This window comes from Thermobia domestica, chromosome 2, assembly GCF_964235325.1.
Source record: "Thermobia domestica chromosome 2, izTheDome1.hap1.1, whole genome shotgun sequence".
Classification (NCBI taxonomy): Eukaryota; Metazoa; Arthropoda; class Insecta; order Zygentoma; family Lepismatidae; genus Thermobia; species Thermobia domestica.
Genome location: NC_137455.1, coordinates 78,156,675 through 78,181,499, shown reverse-complemented (window position 1 = coordinate 78,181,499; position 24,825 = coordinate 78,156,675). Strand labels below are relative to the sequence as shown.

The 24,825-nt window shown below is 34.5% G+C and overlaps 1 protein-coding gene across 1 annotated transcript in view; it reads right to left on the bottom strand.

Moving 5' to 3' along the window:
• The window catches only part of LOC145673029 (uncharacterized), a 170,523-nt gene that overhangs the window by 87,774 nt on the left and 57,924 nt on the right, over positions 1-24,825 (bottom strand). The window contains exon 3 of the mRNA XM_081742356.1: positions 10,605-10,708. Within this exon, the coding sequence (XP_081598482.1) occupies positions 10,605-10,708 (104 nt within the window). The remainder of the gene's footprint in view (positions 1-10,604; positions 10,709-24,825) is intronic.

The following is a 24,825-nucleotide window of genomic DNA, read 5'->3' as shown; positions in this document are numbered from 1 at the left end:
TGACGTGCATTAACGTAAACATTATATTTGCATTCTCAACAAGAAGACTAATATTTATGCGAGTAACATCCACGTTGATAACTTTCTAGTCTTCAGCATGATGAAAAAGAAAACAGGACATTTTGCTATATATATATATATATATATATATATATATATATATATATATATATATATATATATATATATAATGCAGTCACACATCTCGATCCAAAAGAGAAAATTCTTATTCTTTGTCAACAACATGTAAAAATTTTAAATAAACCGCTTGGTAATAATTTAGAAAATGGTAAAGATTTCAGTGTCATACATGTTTGAACCTTGTCATAATATATTATACTGTATAATTGTCTGTACTCAACAATAAAAATAGTTGTGAGTAGTGTTTGTAGGTTTCCGTAAGAAAATTTTCTTCGACTGACAAAATTTTCCCTAATTTGCTGAGTATCCGATTTCTATAACAGAAGTTGTGTAATACGATTAATTTAGTTACATTAACAGAAGTGCCAACCACGTTTTATTCATTTGCTTTCTGCTTCTATTTTTTTAAAAACTTTTTCCTTCGCTTTTTTTTAACAAAAATACCTAGCTAAGAACGGGTGCAAATTATGGTATTTTGAACACACAAACTATTGCTATTGTATTGGTTTATTTCTGAACAACAAAGAAAATTTTAAGCATTTATATTGGTCAATCAGTCAGTACGAGAATTTCCTTCGATACATATAAACTTTTGCCATTTGCTAAATTTACCTATAAAATTTCCAAAGATTGGGTGCAATTTCCCTCAAACTACGAACACTGGTTGTGAGCAACAACGGCAAATTCTTCGACAATCAACAAAATTATAGATGTTTAGCGCACATGCCATCTTTTTTTTAGCCCATTGATTTGTGTGGAAGTATATAAACACATTTTAGTTGTTACATTTTACTGCTGTTCTCATCAAGTCTAAAAAAATGTTCCCTGTCTTGTCAAAATGCATTTAAATCTTAACTATATATAATACTACATGAGTTGACATAAATTATTCAGCACTTCCTGTAGGGCTACAATGATTAAATTTGGCATGATTGTAGCTTTCCGGAACTAACCGACTCAAAAATTGCCAAAAGTGAATATTTTTAAGTTTTAGGGGGTCTAAAGAGGGGATAAAGAATTTCCCCATGTTATTTAAATGGGCCTTTTTCTGGACCTACAATCCCATTTGTTAGATACTTAGAATTGGAATAAAAACTTGAAATTCAGTATGCTTCTACGTTTTTGTTAGCGTTACCTAAGTGAATCATCAGAAATAAAAATTTCCAACCGTAGAGTGGTTTTATGGGGAATTGAAAAATTTTCCCATATAGGACATCTTCTACATCCCAAAATGTTTAGGCACTTCCGGCATGATTAGAATGATGAAATTTGGCATGATTGTAGCCTTCCAGGACTAACCGACAGGAAAATTACCAAAAGTGAATATTTTTAATTTTTAGGGGTCTAAAGAGGGATTAAGAAATTCCCATGTTATTTAAATGGAACTTTTTTGAAATACAAAATCTTGTTAAAATAAGTAAAGAAACGATAGAATTGTGGATTCAAAATGTGCGAGGCCTTAGAACTAGCAAAGACAATGTGTGAGGGGCGAAGCCCCCGGATGGTCAGATTCAGAAAATATGAAGAGCAAGTTCACGAAATTCACTGTTGATGCAAAGGGCGATAGATAAGAAATGTGAGGCCATAGGCCGAGCAAACTCGGGGGTCTGGGGGCGGAGTCTCCAGCTAGCCAAAGGCTAGTCTATATATAAAATTGAAAATCACTATGTTTGTGACTAAACCTCTTAAACCGCCCGATCGATCTCGAACAAATTTGTAACATGGATGAGGTTCGAGAATGGGGTGGTTTTAGGCTATTCACTTTGATGGTAGAACTGAGGGGTGGGGGATGGGGTTTAGAAAAATAAATTAAAAAACTCCTGAACTACTCGATCGATCTTGATCAAATTTTCAAAATAGATAAGGTTCAGGCCTGGGATCGTTTTTACGATTTAAATTTGACGGAGCATCGTAGAGGAGGAGGAGGGGGATATTATATATATATATATATATATATATATATATATATATATATATATATATATATATATATATATAAATCAATTAAGGTATATAAGACTGAAAGTGACTATTTTTGTAACTTAATAACTCTTGAACTATAAGACCGATCTCAATCAAATTTTCAAGATATATGAGGTTCGGATATGGAAACATTTTTGTACTTTCACTTTCACGGTAGATCCTAGGGGAGGGGGGAGGGGGACGTATAAATAAAAACTAATAAAACCTAATAAGTTTTGAACCACCCAACCAATCTCGATGAAATTTTCAACACATATGAGGGTCGGACCTTGTTTTTAAAATTTCACTTTGACGAGCCAACCTAGGGGAGGGGGAGGAGAATATATGTAAAAAAAAAAAATAAAAATAAAAATGACTGCTTTTGTGACTTGATCACTCTTGAACCACCAGACTGATCTCAATCAAATTTTCAACATACATGAATCAGTGGCAGGGATTACTTTAAGCTATTCACTTTGACGATGCAACGTAGAGGAGGGAAAGGGGAAGAGAAATTTAAAAATGATCAAAAATGACCGATATTAGTGTTGAATCCATAGTTTTCGGGGTCGATGAGAGAAACAGTGACACCTCTAATGCTGTTTCAATCCAAATTCGGCCCTGATAGGTAGGAAGGGGGATAAACATTTAAAAATGATAGAAAATGACTAATATTAGTGTCTAATCCATAGTTTTAGGAGTAGCTGAGATTAACAGTGACAATTCTAATGCCGTGTGCCGCAGCTTGGAGGAGGGGAAGGGGGGTTTATATAATAATAATAATCGAAAATGACCAATATTAGTGTCTAATCCATAGTTTTCGGGATCATTCAGATGAACAGTGACATTTCCCATCCGGTTTAAATCCAAAATCAATCCCGCCACTTAGGCGAAGGGGAGAAAGAGATATATATATAAAAATGATCGAAAATGGCCACTATCAGTGTCAAATTTATAGTTTTCTGGGTCGCTTAAATGAACAGTGATACTTTCGATCCCGTTTAAATTCAAATTCAATCCCGCAACGTGGGCGAGGAGAGGAAGAGATATTTAAAAATGATAGAAAATGACCGATATTAGTGCAGAATCCACATTTTTTAGGATCGCTGAGATGAACGGTGACACTTCCGATGCCATGACCCGCAACATGGGGGAGGGGGATATATATGATCGAAAAAGACCAATATTAGTGTCGAATCCATGGTTTTCGGGGTCGCCGAGATGATGAATGATCTTTCCGATACTGGTTAAATCGATGCCATTTAAAACGAAAACAGCATATTTCACGGGTACTACACACATGAAATACGGAGTTGTGCATTTAAATTTTCATTTCAACCCAGCGAAGCGGGTAATATATGCTAGTTTTAAATAAATTTGAAATTACTTAAATTTGTTTTATAGAAATTTAAAATTATAAAAAAAAATAATTGAATTTGATTTTCACAAAAGTAAGGAACATTTATATAGATTCGAAGAGGAAATCAGTAAAGTCAAATAATTAGTACTTCCCTCATATAAATAAAGAGGCTAGGACAGTGGTTCTCATCCAATGTGTCGCGACACACTAGTGTGTCACGCAGTTCCCTAAGGAAATTTTAGAATTTAGAAATCATAACGAATTTAATAATAATTAGTTAAAATTGAGACATACTGTACCAGTCAACACCTCCAGCAGTAGTGATAATGCTCAGTGCTATATAGAGTCATTATAAAAAACTAATAGGTTTCACTATTATAATAGATATTATTATTAGTGTATAATATATTATTATTATTATTATTATTAATATATTATAATAGTGTATAATATATTATTATTATTATTATTATTATTATTTATAATAAAAATGTCAACAAGTGTGTCGTGATGTCCTGTGCGTTCAGTAAAGTGTGACATCAGTCAAAAAAGGTTGAGAACCACTGGTCAACGGAAACAAAGTTGGCGCAAGTATTAAACAGTCTTAACTACTGAAAATGATAATTGTGTTCTGTTTTCACACTTACATTATTCTATTTTCCATTCTTCCAAACTTAGTTATAACCAAGGAGCTACTGCAACACTCCATACCACGTGCAAAGAAAGGTTAAGATCCTACAAAACAGCCTTATCATATCGAGTCTGTTATAAAATGCTGTATAACTAACAGTCTCATTAGTATAATTAATAATACTAATAACTATATTTTTCGTGTGAATGTTTAAGATGGAGCAGGAGTGGATACAGCTAGTTTAGGTTAGCGTTTCCCCACAACACGAGACTAAATAAAAAATAAAGTTTACTCGTTTTTTCTCGTCTCGCTTGTAAGTCTGGTCTCGATTGTCAAAACGCATTTCTCCTGTCGTCTCGAAATTTTTAGTGTCACGTTTTGTAAATTTATGACCTATCTATTTTCTTAATTTCATCTAGAAATTATCAGAATACTTTCGTGTCACAACAGATCCACGAAAGGTGTCACATAAGAAACCAAATTTATTATTGGAGTGTATTGTGCAATTAGTTGCGTACCATTAAAGGTTGATAAATGCTCTTCATTGTATTTGTACGGCACAGTCAAAAATCAATTTATTTTTTTATGCTATGCATAACGTAATACTAGAACAGTGTTTGAGATCTAAGGCTTGAGTGAACTAATGTTGTTCACGAGAATCGTGAAAATTTCTCGTTTCGTTTCGAGTATCATCTCGAAAACATGATAATTGTTAAACATTTTTCATTATACAGTATATCTCAAGTCTATGAAGTTCTTCGGAAAAATAGCACAATAGTTTAATTAGTGTTCCCTTCACCACAATACGAACAATGAAAAACATTTCACTTTAACCTCCTATGGTTATGATCTTTTGGTTAAGGAAGACGGATAATTAAGACAATTGAATGATCCAAGAATGTGGGAGAAAAGGGGAAGTACATCGAGAAAACCCATGGACACGATGTTGTTCCCAACAAACTTACTTAGGCAGGGATCGAACTAAGGATCCGACGTACCAGAGGTAACCGCTCTACCACTACGCCACGGTCCACCCCTACAAGAAAAGACGAAATGAGACAGTTTTCTCGTCTCGTCAATTTTGTAGAAATTTTGTTCCCGTTCTTAATTCTTCAAAAGATTTTCTCGTTTCGTAAATTTATGCACTTGACTTGCGGAAGTAATCGATAATTTTGCACTTAGTAACGAAAACTGGGATAATTGTTGATAATTACCATTAATTAAGAAAATGCGTATCATCCAGTTTTTTTAAATCATTTATCGTACCCGAACGAACATAAAAGTTAATCACAGCACATAAGTACTACTAATTGATTTTAGTAAGACAAGTTATTGAAGTATAAATGAAATGTAAAGATATTGGCTAAACTTCTGACTTCCTTTGGTGTAAGTAATGTAACAGAACTAATAGCATACAATTAATCAATTAGAAAAAAAAAAGTTTCATTAAAACATTAATTCATGTAGAAAGTAGACTGCTTGCCTTTTATTATGCAAATAATTTCCTTAATAAAAAAAGGAAACTGTATATTACATAAATATTTTAAGCAGTGTAATAATAACTAAATAGTACTATATAGGCAATGTAAGCAGAAATCGTTAAATGATATAATGACATGATAAGGGTGCCTTCGTTACTTCGTACCTAATCTATTTATAAGAAGAAATTGGGTATTCACAATACACTGTGTGTTCAGACTATGTTAAAGTATATTGGAAACAGGGTAAGATTTAAAGTATTAAATTACAAGATCTAATTTCAAACCATATTGATAAAGGTAACCAAGAAAGTTCTATCGCTTTTTGTGGAGGTCCGTGTTCAATTGGCCATCACATCGTCAGTTGAATGCGAATGAAGATAAGACAAAGGTCAGTTGTTGGTGTGGGTATATCCAACATACTACCTGGGTGGGGAGTTCAGTTACACTGTGAACTTGCGTAAGGACAGAGTGAACAATTGACCTCCACAGAACGTCATAAGGGTGTGTGTGCTGTATGACTTCAGACTGGGGTCAAAAGCCACTGCAGCGGGGAGGAAGATATGCCAGGCCTTTGGTGACTATGCGGACAGTACAGCGGTTATTTAACAAGTTAAAGGATGGTGACGAAACACTCGAAGATGCACCACGTGCCAGAAGACCAACACATGTAAAAAATGAAGATATTCTAGCAGCAATTGAGGTGAACAGTGGTCAGACACATGAGGAACTGGGACTACAATTCAGTGTAAGTGGAGAAACCATTCGGCAGCACCTCCATCAACTTGGGAAGCACTACAAGTTGAGTCGATGGGCCCCACATGATTTCACTCCGGGCCAGAAAGCAACGCGATTAGACACATGTGTTTCTTTGCTGTCTCGTCTGAGGAGGGAGCCATTTCTGGGTAGGGTGTTAATATGAGAAGTGGGTCCTGTACGAAGTTCCACGGCGCCGTCATCATTGGTTAGCATCCCATGAACCGGTTCCAAAACAGACGAAACCAGCACTGCACCAGAAGGTCCTCCTGTGTGTTTGGTGGACTGCTCGCGGCATCTTGCATCGGGAAGTGCTACCAACCAGTCAGAGCATCAATGCAACTGTCTAATATCAGCACTTGAGCTGTGTTCAAGAAAAACTCAAAACTCTGGAACCAGCACTTTTGAATCGCAAAGGGGTCCTCCTGTTACAGGACAAGCCCCACAAGGCTAGGACAACGCGGGACACCATTCTACGCCTTGGATGGGAAAAACTGATGCATCCACCATACTCCTCGGACATTGCACCTTCCGATTATCACCTGTTCCATTCCTTGGACAATAATCTTAGAGGATGCTAGTTGAAATCCCTAGTAGAGGTGCAAAATGCACTTGATACCCTCTTCGCTTCACGGCCCACCAAGTTCTATCCAAGCGATGGAATCCATGGCCTTCTAGAACGTTGGCAGAAGGTCGTCGATGCTGCTGGGGACTATTTTTGATCTTACATGTACGTGTTAGGTGACATATCGATGTTCAAAGGTGGTGGGTGAAAAAGCGACATAACTTTCTCGGTTACCTTTATATAATTGGAGCATATTATGTGACGACTTGCATATCTTTAAACGTTGATAAATCATCTTCCATTACGTTTACAATTAGTGTTGAGACCCCGCGTACCATACGCGTAGTTGCTAACGCTCTCGTCTTTTATATAAGCAGTCCCGGGTTCGATTCCTTGTTGGGACAATTGGTCAAAAAGTGTAAAAGTTTTTTCAGAGAAGCTCATCTGAGAGATTTTCTTCATTCGCACCAGGCAAATGCTGGGATCCTCACATAATTGTCCAGGCCGCTTCCTCCCTCCCCCCTAATTTGCCGAGTAGTGTGATCGCCGAGAGGCTCCATCTCTCATATGGGACGAACTAACATTGCCATAGCTGCTGAAAGCTCAGAAATATAATTCCTAATCCTAACAATCACTTTATCAAGTAGTTTCTGATCTATGAAACATGTAACACTAAAACAGTGTTTAAGATTAAGAATTGAGTGAATTAGTGTTGCCCAAGAGATTTGTTAAATTTAAATTTCTCGTCTCGTCTCGTTTCTTAACATTTCTCATCTCATGGCAACAATAATTTCAATATAAATGACAAAAGTAAATACAGGTGTACCAATGGAAGCTTTATGGGAAATCGAAAACACCATTAGAAAATCTTACGTATAATAACTTACGACTTTAATATGGCCACAAAGCTTCGACTAAGCCACCGAGTCCCCCTTATGCATGCATACAATTACATTAAAAAGAAACTCGTTCATATACTGTACCTTAAAAAAAGCTTTGCCTTTATAATCTTATATACAGTAGTATTAATTACAATCAGGGATTAATTTGGTTGGCGAATGGGCTCGATTAAATGTTATCTAGACAAAAGAGGGTAGCTTAAATCATGTAGTCATATATGCAAGTAATGGATTTTAGATTAATTAAATATTAAATGAATACTGTGTGTATGGAATATTCGGGAGATAAACGGAAATAAGAAACCAATACTAACAAAATGATTCCCATAAGTAATATAAGTGCATGACGCTGCTGAAAAAAATATTACTATACAATACTATTTTCATTTATAAAACTTGGAGATCGACTACGATTTTAATTGAGTGATTTGGTGGGGTCACTGCTTCGCCTATAAAATTTGTGAAGACTCATCCTCTTGAGCAGCCTTCAATTTCATCCCTGATTGCAACATTTAATGATATTTTTAAATATATTTTTTTTTAAATATTTGTAATTCATTTCTAAGTGCCCTATATCACTGCGCCCAATTTTGGGTTACAAGAAAAGAAAGACGAAATTATTTGTGAATATGATTATATCACTCAGAAAAAGAGATATCAGATAAGTCTTTCACATATACCTAGATTTTAAATCTGATTATCATATTATTCTGGAAAATTTAAAAGAATTGGGAGTAACCAAGAGAAAATCTTATGAAAAAAAAAAAACATTTATAGAATGATTCTCGAATCTTCTGCTTAAAGAAGTTGACTACCAAAAGATCCAGAGTATCAGTTTGATAGTTCCATTCTGAAGCCTCCAGTTAAACTCAAATTTAATTCTCAAATTCCTTTTAAAAAGGAAAGAAAAAGATTTAAAGAATCTGAAAATGTACTAAAACATATGTATATCCTTGAGGAAAGGAACATTATCGAAATTTTCACACTTTAGTGAATACATGGGAAAACATACTTTTACGAGGAGAGAAGTAGTTGTAAAAGCGATTCATTCATTCTGGGCACAGATCCAACATTCAAAATTCACTCTTTGGGTCGACAGAAATGTCTCACCTTGCGTGAGAGAAGAAAGGTAAGGGAAGAAAGAATAGAAATCGCTCACTACATCACCCTTCCCATCACATCTATTTTTAGACAACAAACAACCGAAGGTACATTGTGGGCGATATACAACAGCAATTTGCCTACATGCCTTCCATGAATAGCAACATACATACCCACAAAACATACCAGTCGATAATTAAAGAAAAAGGAGGAGGAGGGGGGGGGTCCAACAAGGTAATCATTGAGCTGGTAGTAAATTAAACCTACGATCAAGAAATAACAGACTATAAGAATGAAAATTTGACTAAGATATTTTAGAAAAACAATTGAGACGTATATATATATGTATATATCGCAACCTTGAAGAGAGTTTCAAGGAAAAAAAATATATTTGAACGTGTCGTATCTTTTTTCCCTACTAATACTAGATTTGATTTCATTTTGAGTTTAGCGTCACTTTTAGCAGCGAGGCTATATGAGACGTGGGCGTGGGATTCGAACCACATGAGCTTAGCCGGAAAGCGAACCCAGGTCTCTCACGTCAAAGGCGCGTACGCTAAACCACGCTTAGCCACGACGGAGTTCTGCTACTCGAGTTTAGACATAACATTACATATTTATAAAGTAATGCTAAAAAATGTAAATAAATAATGTTATGAAATCATCATGCTCTATTTTAGATACAGTATTAAACTGACTTAACAATAGACCTCTTCCTGGATAATTCACTTCACACTTTATACAAGCTTACAGATGTTAGTCTAGAAGCTGCAGTCCTGGCGTTGTCCGGGAAAAATATTCTAAATAGTATATGGTCTCTGTACAGTTACTAACAAAGTATACCAAAGAACGGGACGCAAACGTGCTACACTGATATGACAATCTCACATCCTGAAATGGTTCCATACCAGATCAAAGTAAACCATGAGAAAAATTAGCTCAAATGTATAACATTAACGAGGCAAAGATACCTGGTACGTTTGGAACAACTAGATGGGGTGACACCATATCTTGGATAGGGATAATGGAGATAGAACGCATCTATTACTATTTAGTACCGTTAAGACGGCCATCTTGAAGTCTGCTATCTTGGATTCAGATCCAAATTTTTTTAATAGGCAGGAGACATGGTATGTAACATAGTTTCGGGGTATTTAAATCAGTGTCAATTTCAGAAGATTTTCTTCGAGAGAACTTCCAGTGTACATGGAATGAAAATAATGCAAACCTACTGGTAACTCAAGTTGAACACCATCAGAGATATATTCCAGGGGCAATTTTCTCCAGATAACCCCCTGAAATCATCATTGTTTTAAATATAAAAATGATTTTATCAGAAAAAATAAAACTTTTGAAGAAACTTAAGGAATTATTGTACTGTTGATATGTATTTTAAAAAAATAATTTTAGAGAACAAATTTTGAGTTTCGGAATGAATTGCAGTTTGACTGAAGAGTCAATTATAGGCTTTCCACATACTCTTTCATAGTGACTCTGCTTTTCGTATGCGTGTTCGTTGGCTCAAACCCGTTTGAAAGTATAAATCCAGTATCAATTCGGATAAGACTAACTGTATGTTCTCCATTTATGATCTCGATATTACAGTGGGACGTAAAATTAATTAACTTCAATCGTTTCAAGAATTAGACTTGCATAAACAGATATTTATTAACACTGTACTAAAGAATTATAAAATAAATCAGTACTTTACCTTTCATGCAGGCGTAGCGGAGATAGACCGAGCCATGACCCCATGTCACGGCAGGAATATGATCTTTCACTAATATGAAGCTACAGTAGTTCACACCGGAGCACCTACAATTGATAAATGAGTTAGGCACGTTACAATTAAAAGGGAAATTATAACAGTTGTTTAAAACTACCAAAAGATTAATAAAAAGAAAAACAAATTTTAGACAATACACATACTTTATTTAATACGTAAACGTAATTAATTTTGATCTTTTAAAGCGTGAGATTAATTTTAACATTTAAGAAAAAACAATTTGATAATTTGAGTTGAAAATTGATCAACTGTTTTCTTTCTTGTTGTTTAAATGAGACACAACTGTGATTATTTTCAATGCATTTAGCTTAAAATTTCTGTACATTCCTCACACATCTAAAGCAAAGGGTTATAGATTATTTTATTAACACGACGTCTGATTAAATTTATTATTTTTTCATATTTACTTCAAATGAGTGGCTTTTTTTTAACCTTACGTTGACCAGAAAAAAGTAATTAGAAACATTAATAAAATGTACCTACTTTCTTGTTAGAAAGGTAATGCATAACCATCAAGAAACTGCTTAGTTTAACGCGAAGGCAAACTAATGTTTGCAATATTTGACCGATTCTAAAATTGGAATTTGACATCTTATACAGTATGAACTGAGACATCTGTTTACTTAGACTTATATATGTGAATAATACTACAGTATATTTGTGCGTAGCTAAGGCATCATTGATGATTCACTAGTGGGTAAAAGAAAGAAGAAATACGCTTCAGTTTGTTTATATCTGAACGAATCCTCAGATATATTCATTCCGTTCACGTAGAAAAAGAAAAAAAAATGTTTCTTGTACTAAATCTCGTTCCGTTTGAGCGATGCTCTATGTTCAGGCTTTTCAAGAAGCCTTTGTGCTGATGCCTCGTTTACTCCACAGACTACGAAGTTCAAGAGGTAAGATGCTGTCTATTCAGAGCACGTAACCATAAGCTCATCTTTTGCTGGCGGCAGATAAACCAAAACGAATTTGCCGTGTTCGGCAGCCTTAGCTAAAAGTGAAAGGAAAGGTGAGGTCAGCATTAAACAGCTACAAAAGTTTTTGAAGGTAAGCACTAATCTCAAAGGAGATTCAGTTTCCAGATGCAGGTCGCACTACTTTATGTATGAACAGAATTCTAAATATGATTATTACGACAGGTTAATATGACAGATCATTAGTTCCTGACACATACATATATTGTGCTGCCGAATTGTTACATTCTTAAAAAATGTATTAAATCTTACTCAAAAAGTAAGTTTCTCAATTGAAATTTTTGCCACTACTATTTTTTTTTAACCCACGAATAAGGATTTCGAAAGCTCATTTCTCAGACGAGACTTCCTCTGTGTTTAGGTAAGAAAAGAGTTTCTCAAATGCAAATATTCTTTCTCAAGTTAGGGAAAATATTTTAATAGCGACAGTGTGCGAAGGTACGAGGATAGAATTTTCAATCCTGGTCCAAAATCGTGACAAAATGCAAGAGCTACCTGAATTAAAAGGTAGCAAACTTCGGTCTAGAAAGCCAGAAATAACAGCGTCAGGAATCCGTGCGCTGTCTCCTCCTTAGCCAGCTTTACATGCATCGCATCATCCATAAGTATAGTTCGATACTTCTGTTTAAAATACTGTGACAGAACTTAAATACTTAATACTAGGAGTCTTGTTATTAGTAGTAGTATTTACGAACATAAAATTGAAAGTCACATGTAACTGACGATAACCAACACGTAACTGATGAAGTTGGACGACATTTGTCTTCTATCGCAATTGCTACCCCACCAGTTGCAAGAGTATCGCAGTCCTTGTCATGACGGTAAACAGTATAGCTGAAAACAACAGAAAAGCGAGATTACTCTCTTAGAGACAGAAAATGACCGGCTAAATGACAGAAGGTATTTCAATTCTTCGAAATAAGTTGTATAGCTATCTGTGCATATTCCATTGTAGAAGAGCCATTATACTCGTAGGTTAGACTTAAGAACGACTGAAGATTTACTATGTTTCCCCTTTTTCTTCTTAGCTTTAAAAAGAAGAAAATTATCAAGATTGTCCTCCATCATAGAGGTATTATTCTGTACAGGACTGACCCGTGAATGATGAGATTTTTTTCTTATCCAGAAGAGTGAAAGACTGATGACGTGCAGGTTTCTCTTTCACAGTAAAAGCAATGGGAGCACCTGGCTGAGATTTAGTAGATCACTTAACTGTACGGTCCGATGTGGACTGATTCTGTAGAAGTAGGCCTTTTAGGTCTTTCAAGAATTATGTCCTCAACGATCGTTCAATAGGATCCTCGGAAATTTCTCCAGAAATAGTGGCGGTTTGGGTAGCAATGAATACTGGTGGCTGTTGTGCAGTATTCACTGCTGGCGCAACAGGAAGATCCATGTCTAAGTGCTAACATCAACAATCTGTGTTTCATGCGAATGAGTAGATTTTACAAAGTTAAAACAATGGAGACAAAAATATTCACCGGTTTGATATGATGCTTGGCTGTACATCGTGTTGGACCATATGCTGTGTCAGGACGATTGCAAGAGATAGAAGGGACATTGCGTGACTTAGATGAGTGGCCAAAATGCTGGCATTTAAAACAGAACAAATGAAAAAAATTGTAGTCTCATCTTTAAGCAATAATATGCTACAGTAAGACTGGCAAGTAGGTCGGGGATGTTTGTCATTCACAGTCTGCATAAGGAGAGTTCAATTTCTAAGTTTGCGAACATGTCTCGGTGAAAAAGTTCCAGTGGCAGTATGTTGCAAACATCTAAGTAGAATAAAAGAAAGTTTATTAAAATTACCTGCATTTTTCCTGTGCACCTTTGATAACCAAATATCGTACGACACATTTCACGATCTTTTCCTCGTTCACTCTAATTTAGTATTTATATCTCTGGCTGTCACAGAGGTTTAATGCTGTACCATGTTGTGAAAATAACCATAATCCTCTCCACTTCCCCATCATCGTTCTTGAGAACCAACGAGGCAGGTAAATACTACCTACCACAATTCTTGTCAGAAAGCTGCGCGATGACTCCAGACCCAATGTGCGAAAAACCAGCGCTACTTCTATCCTCGACTGATGGACACTTTTAATGATTCCACCGTCCCATTGGCCTGTAGTAGAGGCCAGGCTTCTTTGAAGGTCCAATAAATAGCTTTTCTAGCTTTCACTTTCAAGATATCATTCCCAGTACATGTAGACGCCAACAAGCTCCACTCGGTCGTGAAAACCGAGAATCATTGTCAGGTCAAAATAATAATAATAATAAAAAAAAAATGGAAATCCGGTCCATAAACTAAATCAGAGTCCATAATCTTTGCCAAGTCACAACAGAAAATCAGGCCAGCTTTATCCGACCATTATATTATACAGAAACATCATTCCCCAGCAATATATTAGTAATCTACACTATCATCCGCAGCAGTAGTTTTACGGAATGGGTGGTGACCCCCCCCCCCAATCTGGACGACAAGTAGCTATTGCAATTTCGAAGAACTGGACGATGGAGTCGCCACATTCCCGACGCTGAGTTGTGGATTTCGATGGAAGGTGAAAGGAAGAAAAGTACTATTTTAATGCTATGGCTATCCACCGTAGTAGTAAATACAGTTATGGCTCCCGGATTCATTATAATTGGAAGCTAATGGATTATATTAAGGTAAGTAGACCTTTAATGGTTTCTACGATGAAGAGTAGTCTTCAATCCTAAAAAGTTTGACCACCTCTGGTTTCCTGCCTATCACCTTTCTTTTTTTTTTTTTTTTTACCTTTTCGATATTTTTTGTATACATAAAAAAATTAACTTATTCCCAGGTAGAATTTTATTCTCATTAGCTAATCCCATCAAAGTGGATTGTACGAAGCTACACTGTAAAAAATGAGGTGTTGAAACAACACAAAATGACTACCACTTTAGCGTGTTACTTGTATGTTATTTCAGCACCAAGCACATCGCCTTCCGAGCATATAAGAAATAACTCATTACTACCTGAGAGAATTTGCATTGGTATTTATCGTTTAATATGAGCAAAGCTTTGCGAATTATATTTGGCACTTATGCCAAGTAACGAATAATGTTCTGTGTTTTTTGTAATCGGTCACAATAATAGGTTGTAAACCTGTGAATCGTCTGACAACACTTACATAGGCAACAGTTCTGCCATCTTCTGTTCATATGTGCTAAGACACAAGAATAACAGATAAAGAAAACAGATGGAAGCACTGCTATCTGTGTAACTGTTGTCAGATGATTCACAGGTTTACAAAAATATTGCGACCGATTACACAAAATATAGAATGTTATTAGTTACTTGCCATAAATGCGAAATATATTTCGCAAAGCTTTGCTCATACCAAATAATAAAAACAATGCAAATACTCACAATCAGTAACGAGTTATTTCAGATATGCTCTGAATGCGATGTGCTTGGTGTTGAATTGACACATAAGTAACACGCTAAAGTGGTAATCATTTTGTGTTGCTTCAACACCTCATTTTTTGCTGTGTACCACAACAGTTCGTTTTCTGCTGCTTTTTAAATGATTCTCAGTATTGTTGTATATGTACAGTTACAACAAATATGTTTTTGGCATCATTTGAAGCCGAGAATTTAAAAATCTAAACCTATATATAATCCGTAATTTATTTATATATTATTTATTGATTTCTTGCTAAGTGGTGCAGTTACTCTTTGTATGTAGTAACTAACAGAGGTGACAAAAGGAAGAGAACGAAGACGAATGAATTGACAGAATCAAGGAAATACGACAAAATTGGTGAACTTAGAGAATATGCGGCCCTTCCCCGAAATTTCAGCTACCGTACATCATTACTCTAAAAATTCTGTTGAAATGCATGGGGGGATATATTCATGAATTCCCATTCGAACTTAATATTCTTTACATGAACAAACTCTTCCGATTGCACCGGACATTGCAATAACAAGAACTTCTGTAACTTTGTTATTGAGTTTCCCTTAGTTCTATTAGAATGCAGATGGCGAAAGTCGATTATAATACACATAATGTGTAAAATCAATAACGGAAGTCTGTGTATATGAGTTTTCTGGCTACTCGTGAACGAATTCCGTTTCTGTCCAGAGTTCCGTGAACTCGTGCAACTCAACAGGCATTTCCTAGAACTCGCGAAGCTCAAGCCAACAAAAAGTAGTTGGACAGTTTACGTCAATTTGCATGCTGCTCACATTCGCCAACTGTGTAGCTTCTCACACAAATTACTGTACTGTACCCAAAGGTACCAACAGTCTTTTGCTCCCTCTCTCCCTTTTTGATTCCAGATCGGAATACATAACTAGACACATATAATGATTTTCCAGTATGTGTATGTTGGTTCAACAGTTTTAAAGTATAACATAATTGGAAAACAAAGGGAAAGTTAAAAAGTTAATTGGACAACCACAACGTGTTAGCATTACAAATTAAATTACGTGTTTCGCATAAATCAATGAATGCTTACATATACACAAATGATTTGGAAAAAAGGATTAGGAATTGCAATAGTACACGTACAGGGTATATGTACTTGCTTGTGTGCAGTCAGTGTACAGTGCTCTGCACGAAGGCAGGTTAAAGCCTGTAACGTCACTAAGTGGGCCCACAAAGCCAAGTAGAGTAATAGTAGTGTGGCCAGTTCCTTTCTTTATAGTTTCGAAGAAATGTTCAGAAGTAAGTTTAGAACACCACATATACAAGAACTGAGTGATGATGGCTTCATTAACTACATATCTACTTGCAAATCCCACTTGCGAGGGGAGTTCTCTAACATAATGTTAATATATTTTTCAATGATTTTCCAAGTACAAAAAAAAAAAGATTTAAAAAAAAAATCAACATTCAATCTCTACGTGAATATAGTTTCGTAATTATCAGCTAAAAGATAACCAGTATTACCAAAAAAAAGTTCCCAGTGTGCTAAATACTGTATCTGGGAAGGCATCTCACCCCCAAATTGCAAAAATCTTAATTTTGTGGCATTGTTTATTATCAGCAATATTTGACATCTTACTAGTCTAACAAACGATAATTATGCATAATATTCAGTATTTCATAGTATTGTATAAATTCTACCTTCCTTAAGAAGCCCACATTGCAATTCTGATTTTCAGTTCTTCGTTCTTGTTATTAAAGTTATTTTGAGAAAATGGTAATACCAATTAGTCATTTTTGCAGAGGCAGATGGTGTGATCCTATAATTCTAGCTCTTTTGGAGACGTGATAGTGTCGTAGGGCATGGCCTGTACTAGTAGGGTATATCTTGCATGATATGTGCACTCTCGAACTGCTTCGGGTTAATGCCCCGGCGATGATTCAGAGCCCACTTTAATAGTAGACCCTGTATTTCATGACTTTGTTGTTGCATAAAGACGCAAAACAATAAAACTCAACTTTAAAAAAAACTCAAATAAGTTTTCTCCATACTGAAGTTAGTAAAATTTAATATTTTTAGAGTTATGATACATCGTTTGAATGGAAAACATCTACTTTCCATTTTAGCTGAAAAACTTATTAGACTTTTATTTAAGATATTTCATAAGTACACTAGGTATATTCGTAATCAAGAAACATGTTCACCCCATATTTCCATATATTCCACAGCTTTGAAAAGGATGGAATTTGAGCACCTCTTTCTTTGATCTGCAATAGAATAGAAAACGCCAGAACCATACCGAAGTTGATTTCCTTAGTTACTGGTTAAACAATTTCTGTGATGTGGGTGTAGATTTCCAGTGCAAATTTGTACATTATTAATGTAACAATTGCCCTATAACAATTTTTATTTAATTTTATTTAACTTCATATGGACTTGTTAAAAACTTTGTGGATATTATTTTGAAAATTTGTTATAATGTATGAATAGATTTTTTTTTAAAAAAAAGCAAGAGAACACTAAAGACAGTATTGTTTATTTTTTCTACAAGCATCAAAAGCCTTTTTCATTTTTGGACTCTTCCTTTCGTAAACGGAAACGCAACTTTTTATCTTGAGGGACAGAAATCTCCTACCTGCCCAGCCGTGCCTCGTGCTCTTTCTTAGACTCCCACACACGAAGAACAGTTAAAAAAAAAAAAAAAAAAAAAAAGAGCTTACGAAGCTTTTAACATAATGTTATTAAAAACCAAGATCCTTCAGAAATTGTATAAACGTTGTATGCAACATTATTCCTACAGATTTGCGAAAGACTTGTCTCCGTCAGCTAGGCTCCAAATAAGCGCCTAAGAATTTAATAAGTCCATGCTAGGACACCAAAATTCACGTAGTAGACTAACAGACTCCACGACATGGTATCAAATTTTAGCAAAAAATTGTGAAATGTCAAAAAAGCACTACTTCGAAAACAGACGATACGTTACCACAATAGGGGCGTAGACAACAAGAAAAATCCAGGACGCAAAGAAAACCGTTTAGCAAATCGGAGGAAGAGGAGGAATTCGGAAAATAGTTTAAAGACGTGTCCATACAATCAGAAAAAAAATGTAACTTGAAATTTCAAAGTAATCAAAGAAAACACATACACTTTTATGGTCTACCATCACAAGAATTCCGCCAAACATACACCTAACCTTAGTTCTGTGGAGAGAGAAAGAGAGAGTGAGTGAGAGTGAGTAAGTGTGTGTGTGGGGGGGTCGTTCAGGTTCAGTGCAGGTGTTCGTTAAGTTCAAATTAGGCAAATTAATGTGTTTGTACGAGTCAATAGACTTCGAATACCGATGTCCCTATGTTCAAGAATGTAACGTTAGGAATTCAAAAAGATGCTTAGTAGGAGAATATTGTCTGATAGGTTGTTATTGCTACTTATATAGAACCAAGTGCCAAGGTAAATCAGGCATGATATATTCGAATTATATTATATATATATGTATATATATATATATATATATATATATATATATATATATATATATAGATAGATAGATAGATAGATAGATAGATAGATAGATAGATAGATAGATATAGATATATATAGATATATATAGATATATAGATAGATAGATAGATAGATACTATTGAATTAGGCTAAGCAAAGCCACAATTAACTGATCATCCTGACCTTTCTGACCAATAGAGAGATCAGGGTTCATGCGCATGGACGATCACTACTGAAGGTCATACCCCAATACCACAACATGGAAAAACACGGAAAACTACCATATTTATATAGTGTCTAGCAAACTTAAATCAGACGTCATTGCATTATCTATTGAGTCTAAGTAGTAATGATATTATGTGTATGTGTGCATGTCTGTATTTATATACATATATTGGTCTATTTTCAGTATTTAATATAATTTGCAATGTATGATAAGATAATTTTTCTCGTATTTGCGCATATAATGATTTTGTTCGTATTTAGGTATATGTATGTGTCTTGCACTAATATTGCTTTATTTTATATGTGATTCTAAAAATGTAGATTCAAGCTTGAATATGTATTAATATTAAGTGATAGTTGAAAGAGGCTAGAAGCCGGAATATGGTTCTATTTCATTCTTTTTTATCAGGCTATCCAACGTTCTGAATTTCTCAGTAACTTTTCGTACAAAGTCATGACTTATTTCACTTATTTCATTTACTTCATTTATTTTCATTTAATTTGTCCATTATCATCCTCACTACTTACTTAAATTCAAAATCCTACGTCAGCACAAAAATAAAATATCACTTAATCGAAATTCATTATCTTTTGAGTATAACGAATCACGTAAATAGCTATTGGTCAATGCAAAATTTGTTAATTATTTATACTTTGGAACATAAAATTGTTGTGTACACAATAAATTAAATTAGACTTGAGATCTTTAGGACATACTATGGTCATCAATGTCATTTCTTTTTGTATATATGTCATATCAATTTCAGAAATTTGTTGTTCTGTAGAGTTATCCAAGCCATAGGGCATGAAAGAGAAAAAGTGTAAATTAATTTAACTAAATTTTTTTTATGCTAAGGTCTCATGCTTTACTCTTAAATATTTGTAGTGAGAAACTCAAAACTTATTAGTTTTCGTTATGCCTGATTTGTTTTTAAACTTTTTAAAATTTTCTTTTTATTTTTATAATTAAAGCTTCTATTTACTGTTAATCCAAATTTATAAGCATTTTCTGTCGCAAACAAGTGGCTATTCCTGACCTTAGAAATAAGTTGTTCTAAAAAGGGTTTGACCACAGAAATTAGAGCAGGATTCTTTTTCAGCATTGCAGCATGTGAACATAGAGATACACTACAGTGCGTGGAGTAAATTATTTTTGGTTTGTTCTTACAGTTTATGGGAAATTATTTTTCTAAAGCCCTGGAGTACCGCGGGAAGATAGGATTTCCATTACCGTGCAATCAGTTTTCAGTTCTTTCTTTAATATTATGTCATGCTTTAATTAAGGGTCGTTGGTTTGAAACCCGAATATGTCAGTTTACCTTTCTAAAATCTCACATTTCAGTGTCAAACATTTTTTTTATATGTCATGTGAATTGTTTAAATTACAATTTTCGTTCATTGGCATAGAGGAACGCATCCTCATTTCCATTTCCCATCTAATTTACATCCGTAACGTCATATCCAAGACCAGAAAGTGTGGCTCATCCGGTCACAAATAATTTTGGCACTAGGAACGGAGAATCCAACAGTGGTGCGCATAAAATTAATTGACAGCCGGAACAAGAACCCAAAACTCCACTCCTATTTATATTTTATATTAATTACATACAATTCCAAGTTTAACATTTTCTTAAGTTAACCTTCATGTCAAAGTTTAGGTCAAAGTGGAGATCAAAATGCTACTTCCAGAAAAAAATTATGGACTCTTAATATTTAGTATTTTTATTATATTACTCGTATATCAAGTAAAACTACTGTTTAATTATTCGAGTTTTCAGCAGTGAGACAGCATGAAGCTACAGTTAAAACATGAAATCCAAGCACTAATCGAGCTCGAATCCCTCAACTAAAAGGTGCGAAAACTAACCACTAAGCTAAAAAAAAAAAAAAAAAGTTCGAAGTTCTAGTAGCAAATGTTACGTCATCTTAGAAAATGAATTGTTCTTTATGATCTAACAGAGCCTACATCCGAACTTAATAATTGTTTTTTATACATTATGCAGTATATGTGTAATATAGTATGTCAAGCATTCAGAAAATTCGCTCTTTCAACAATTGTATAGCGTAGATTTATATATTTCTCCCCATGTTCTCATTAATATTCTAGGGTTAAGAACCCGACAGAATGACACTTTTTATACACGTATATATTTCTTCTCCACTCAAAAAATAAAATCACTGGACCATGACAGGAACTAACTAATGTTTAAAAAAATCCTAAGAGGGAAGTTCTTTTCCATTTCACATCTAATCGATGATAAAAATAACAAAAGCGTAACAACCCCAATTCCTGTCGGGAGTGCTACAATGAACACAAGATGCAGACTATTTGAAACTAACGCTTCGCTAAATAACAGTTCTAAAGTTAGTGTAGTGTTTCATTCATCGATGTTACATTAGCGTCGTTAAAAATACAACCAACGATCGTCTTTTATTTATTGCTTCTGTTGTCATGGAAACAGTGACGTCTCTTTTCCTTTCTTGTTGGTCCATTATAGCTTCTTTCAGAATACGAATAGTCAAGTCGAGACCACGAGAAAAGGAAAAAACAAATGTTTTAAGTTTTTTTATTAGTTTTTGTAGAAGAATGCTTTATTTTGTACAGTTTTTGGGTGCCATTAAATTTTTTAACACTTAAGTTGGTCAAAACTTTATTTAGCTTTTTCCGTTAAAAACAAGACGTTAGAGTCTTAGTCATTCTTCAAGGTTAAACAGAAAGAAGAAAAGAAATCCATTTTTGTACTAAAATGAAATCTTTAAGTTTTACATCCCAGGGTTATGCCGGTTAGGCTAAAGGAGACGGTGATGAGAGATGAGTGCAATGGTGGAATGAAGAAAGTTGGAGGAACCCCGAGAAAACCCACGAGCACGGTGTTTATCCACCACAAAGTCCACACGGCGCGAGCTGGGATCGAACCATGGACCCCAAGCACCGGAGGTGAACTCTCTACTACTGACCCACCGCGCCCCCTTTTTTTGTACTATGATTAGACAGTTGTCATCAACTCTCAGAATATAGTCCATCAAAAATGAAATAAAATCTAAATTTTTATTCCGTGAATTAAAGAAAGTGTGAGAAGATGGGAAAACCCCGAGAAACCCCACGCCCACGGTGTTTGTTCACCACTATAGTCCAAGTATAACTTGATCATTAGCCAAGTTGGAGTTATAGCTTAATGTAACGAACTGTCGCATTGTCAAATATTTAAGGCAATAGCTAGAAATGAATAATTCTGGGTTATTAACTATCGTATGTAGATGCGAATACACGTATTATTTGTATTAGTTTGTAACTTCTTACAATTTAAGCATCCCGGACATCACACCACTGCAGACAAGCTATACGCAAAACAGCATAAGAATACTTTAATGTTAGTCAACTATTCAAACATCCAAGTGAATCTTGACCATTTACAGTAGAATGTTCATTATACAGTATATTAAAAAAATATCATATAGTGACAATTTGAGTACAGGATAAGCACAAACTCTCGCCACTCCCCTTAAGTATAAAATAATAAAACTATGTAAACTACAAGTATAATTACAAAAACTTTAAATATAGGTAAACTAAAAAGTAAACAATACATATGTTTATGTTATATATTTATATAACATATTTATTTATGGATGATAGTTTCCTGTATGAGAATGTTGAGAACGTGTAAATAATTTTCTTCATGTGTATACATGTTGGACGCTTGAATGCCAAGTGACCTAACCTTTAAAACTGAAAATTTCTAGGAGTGAAATTTGAAGTTCAACATCTTATGAACTATTAATATTTCTGTTATGATGACAAAAAATAAATAAAAAAGAGTTTGGTGTAGGATTTGTTTTTAGATTGTGTTATTTTCAATGAATAGCTTTATTTAGCATTAAAATACAGTGTTACTAAAATATTTAAACTGATCATAAATGCAAAGTACAATAAATTTCATAACTAAATTTTATATATATAATGGCGTAATTAAAATGTATTTTGCCACTTCAATATCTCAATGAAGTGTTTCCTGGATGCTGAAATAGCCGCGGCTCGCCTTCATTGCCGGCTCCACTTGTATGACCACCTCGAAGCTCGGACTTAACAGGTTGTGACAATTCGCTCTGAGGATTATCAATATTATTATTTCAGCACAACGTTATGCTACGATTAATAAAATTAAAGGATGTTACTTTGGTTAATATTGCAGTGTTTAACACATATTAGGGTACTTCCACACTTTTGGACCACCTTATGTATATATATCGTTCCCAACTATGCTACACGTAAAAATGAAAACTTTATACAACGACTGTATTTGTACGTCTGCCAACAGGTATCAGATTAAAACCGATAGATATTATATATTACACAACAGATTGAGCGACCCAAGAATAGTGATAAACAAGGAAATTAGGAAATTGAATCTACTGAAACCAGAAGAGATACAAATTGCCTCTTTCGGTTTCAATATTAGATTCCACAGTGAAAAATCGGTGAGGAAGGTCAAGAAACCGTTCTAGTAAAATGTAAATTCAACGTCCCAAGAATAGGTCTTACATCTGACTACATTGCATTTTTGAAAACGGAAGTGGCACATTTAAACAAATTTCCATAAAGTAAAAACGGTAAGATAACCAGAAACTGTTGCTTGCTATAGATTCATCATTCCAAGACTAGGATTCTGCTCGTACCCTTCAATTGAAACCGCGAGTTTACATATATCACCGTTTCATTATCGTATATTAATAGTTTGGAAATCTGTCGGTTTCACTTTACACGTATAATCTTTAAATTCTCTAGTTAAGTTCTCTCACTTGGTAACACACGAACTATTTTCTCGACATTGCATTTTAGTGTTTTAATATAGTTTCTAACTTTTAAGATTATGACGAATGTATGCCATCTTATTTATCATATTCTTTCAAGATATTTAGATTTCACGTGAGAATTCTCGTTTTTACAATATAGCATTTTCCGTTGGTTATGTCATTTTTTTTTTACATGACAGCACTTTTTACAATTGAGATTACAATAAACTTATCGACACCTCATTCTTTAAATTAGATGGAACTACTTCGGTGATATTAACAAGAAATACCTTTCACATCGTGGATTTTGCTCTAACGCGATTTTTTATTATTACACATGTTTACGAATTGACGATAAATTTCCCCATTTAATTTTATATTCAACTCTGTTGTGAGACAGTAAAGAGAATCATGCGAAGTTCCAATTTCATCCGGTAGATGTCAGCCACTGGAGAATGTTTTATGAAACTTAACGCCACGATGTGTAACTTCTAACATTATACAATTATACGCCTTTGTATCAATAGTAGAAAATTAAATATGCATCATCACCGTTACAACTCACTGTATCCGTGAAGATATTAGTGGATTGACTTCATTAACGAACTCAGCCGAAATATTCGCTCTAATTATTTATTACAAAAAATGTTGTTTAAGAGTTATCATGTAGAGTAACGGACGGATGTAAGTAACAGTTACCCGTGAAGATCTTAACGGATTGATTTCATTAATGAACTCGCCCTAGATAACCGTTCTAGGCATCTATTGCAAAAATTAGGATTCCAAAATTCACTTTCCTTTAAAAATAACAGTGTGGAGTAACGTACGTACGTATTAACGTTGCAAACTTATGGGACTCACTTGCGTGATCCTAAATATAATCAGATAGCACGTATGCGTATATAAATAGAAATACGTATAAGTAGAGTCGGGTATTGGCTTCTGATATGACGATATTGATTAAAATCGATGAATATGTCTATAGTGGCTCAGTGGTAGAGCACTCTCTTCTGGTGTGAGAGGTCCCTGGTTCGATCTCAGGCCATGTCAGTTTATGGTGGACTACATCGTGTTCATGACTATTTTATTCACCTGTTTCCTCCACATTCTCATTCCATCAGTCCATTTGATAATATAATATTCACTTGTATAAATCATCCGTCTTCTTTAACCTACAAAGTAGGATGTAAAACTAAAACTTTTTAATAATTAATCACATATATTTTTTTTAGATCTTTAAACTATTTTCTGTA